At 47.9% G+C, this 2,500-nt stretch overlaps 1 protein-coding gene across 1 annotated transcript in view; it reads right to left on the minus strand.

The window, feature by feature from the left end:
• iglon5 (IgLON family member 5) overlaps window positions 1–2,500 on the minus strand; it is a 225,374-nt gene that overhangs the window by 54,653 nt on the left and 168,221 nt on the right. Inside the window, exons 2-3 of the mRNA XM_048260328.1 lie at window positions 2,410–2,491; window positions 873–1,105 (exon numbers count right to left, since the gene is read on the minus strand). Of these exons, the coding sequence (XP_048116285.1) occupies window positions 873–1,105; window positions 2,410–2,491 (315 nt within the window). The remainder of the gene's footprint in view (window positions 1–872; window positions 1,106–2,409; window positions 2,492–2,500) is intronic.

Consider the following 2,500-nt stretch of genomic DNA (forward strand, 5'->3'; position numbering starts at 1 on the left):
TTGAGTGGAGGTAGACCGGAGGCAACCATAGAGGAGAAGTGCGTTGGAGACAGGTTCCGGATGTTGCGGCGGAACGTGACCATCGGCTGAGGAGCTTTAAAGGTCAACAGTTAATCTACAAAATTGCGACAGCTAAATGACTAAATATCTAAAATGTCAAGAGGGGATTGTGGGATCTAGAAGTACAGAGCAGCATCTAGCCTACTGCTATCTTACTGTAATAATGTAATAATGGCCTACTGCTATCTCACTGTAATAATGTAATAATGTAATAATGGGCAGCCGTGGCCTACTGGTTAGCGCTTCGGACTTGGAATCGGAGGGTTGCCGGTTCGAACCCCGACCAGTAGGCGCGGCTGAAGTGCTCTTGAGCAAGGCACCTAACCCCTCACTGCTCCCCGAGCGCCGCTGTTGATGCAGGCAGCTCACTGCGCCAGGATTAGTGTGTGCTTCACCTCACTGTGTGTTCACTGTGTGCTGAGTGTGTTTCACTAATTCACAGATTGAGATAAATGCAGAGACCAAATTTCCCTCACGGGATCAAAAGAGTATATATACTTATGCTTATATAGGGATCAAAAGAGTATATATACTTATGCTTATATAGGGATCAAAAGAGTATATATACTTAGTCTCTTGATTGGAGAGTTGCCTTCATTGTCTACACCACATGCTATCAAAAAGGATAAATCATCACAATTACAGCTTAATATCATTACTAAGCTATCAAACAGGAAAAATCATCACAATTACACTGACGGTTGTGACATCTTATGACAGGCTACTGTAAGTCCACTCCACTCCCACAGCATGTTTACATCGTTCTTATGACATTCGGGGAGCTCAGGTGACAGTTGTGTGTGTGTGCTCACCTTGCACTATGAGGTAGACGAGGGAGACACGGGGCATGTTACGTGCCTGCAGGCTGCACAGGTACAGGCCCTCGTCAGCTACCGCCACGTTCTCGATCTGGATGGTGAAGTCGCTGCTGTTGCTGTTGACCAGTGAGACACGCGGGTCCAGCGACCACTTGTCGTCGCCTGTGAAGAGGATGCTGGAGCGATTGAGCCAGGCTTTATGGGTAACCTCCACATCAATCTTACACCTGCAGGAGGAAGATAAGGGGACATTCAACATTCAAAATATTAATATCCATTAATACATCCAACACTGGCGAAAGGACTCTCTCTCCCTACCCACAGAGATGGAAAGTTTTTGTGGTTAAAAGCACTTTGGCTGTCTTAAAGACTCTTTTCCATTACCCGTCTGCCTCCATTCATTCTGATGCACTCAATAAGCTTAAGTAAGGCTCACGACTCTTTTTCTATTATTGTTAATTTTTTTGCCTGTCTTGCTCGGGTTTTTGGTGACACAATTTGAGATGCTTTTAAGGGTGGAGCAGGCAAACAGCTCTCTTTGTCTGCAAAGAGCAGCAACGTGTCCTGTGCTTAAAAGCGCTTTAACCTCTGCAATCTCATTAGGGTGGACAGGGTTGCGGGGGAAAACTGCTTAATCGAACACTCGGGATTGGAATGGATCAAAAGAGGAGCCTGCAGCTGTAGTTCCTCCTGTCTCCACTAGATGTCGCGGCGTGGACACGGAGGCCTGGCTAGTGTGCTGGTGTAGAGGGAGCCCTGTGGATCATAAAAAGCCCTGCAATTACACTTCTCTTGTTTCCACAGGCCACGGTGAGATGCCACATCATTAATCTCAATCAGTCCAACAGTGTGAGTGTATCAGTCATCAGAGTAGGAAAGACACAACAAGAGAGTGTGCGGTAGGCACAACAAGAGAGTGTGCGGTAGGCACAACAAGAGAGTGTGCGGTAGACCCAACAAGAGAGTGTGCGGTAGACCCAACAAGAGAGTGTGCGGTAGGCACAACAAGAGAGTGTGCGGTAGGCACAACAAGAGAGTGTGCGGTAGACCCAACAAGAGAGTGTGCGGGTCAGCGCTAGTGGTGGTTGGTTAGCGTGTGAGGTTTTGGCAGTGAGTATAATCTCTCAAGAAACAGTGGAAATGAATAAGTCCTGACAGACGAGTTCAGTTGGCCCTTGATAAACTGGAATGGGGCCGATCTGATTGAGGAGGGGATTTGACTCTGACACACTAGCATGCAGATGCGGCAGCTTTTTGTGTATGTGTGCATGGATATGTGTATATCTCTGTGTGTGTGTGTGTGTGTGTGTGTGTGTGTGTGTGTGTGTGTGTGTGTGTGTGTGTCTGTGTGGGTGTGTATGTATGTGTGTGTGTGTGTGTCTTCCTGTGTGTGTATATGTGAGTGTGTGACAAGTTCAGGGCAGGAAACACAAACACGTTTGCTCTGGTAATTAGCACAGGTGCACCAGCAGGCTGCGTCCCCCTCACATCAGGGTGACCCACACACACACACACACACACACACACACACCTCAGGGTGACGTTCTCTCCTTCCAGAACAGTGATGTTGTCAGGCACCTGGCCATACTCCACCGCCACGGCTGTGAAGGGTCCTGCCAAAG

Source organism: Alosa alosa, chromosome 13 (genome assembly GCF_017589495.1).
Source record: "Alosa alosa isolate M-15738 ecotype Scorff River chromosome 13, AALO_Geno_1.1, whole genome shotgun sequence".
NCBI classification, from domain to species: domain Eukaryota; kingdom Metazoa; phylum Chordata; class Actinopteri; order Clupeiformes; family Clupeidae; genus Alosa; species Alosa alosa.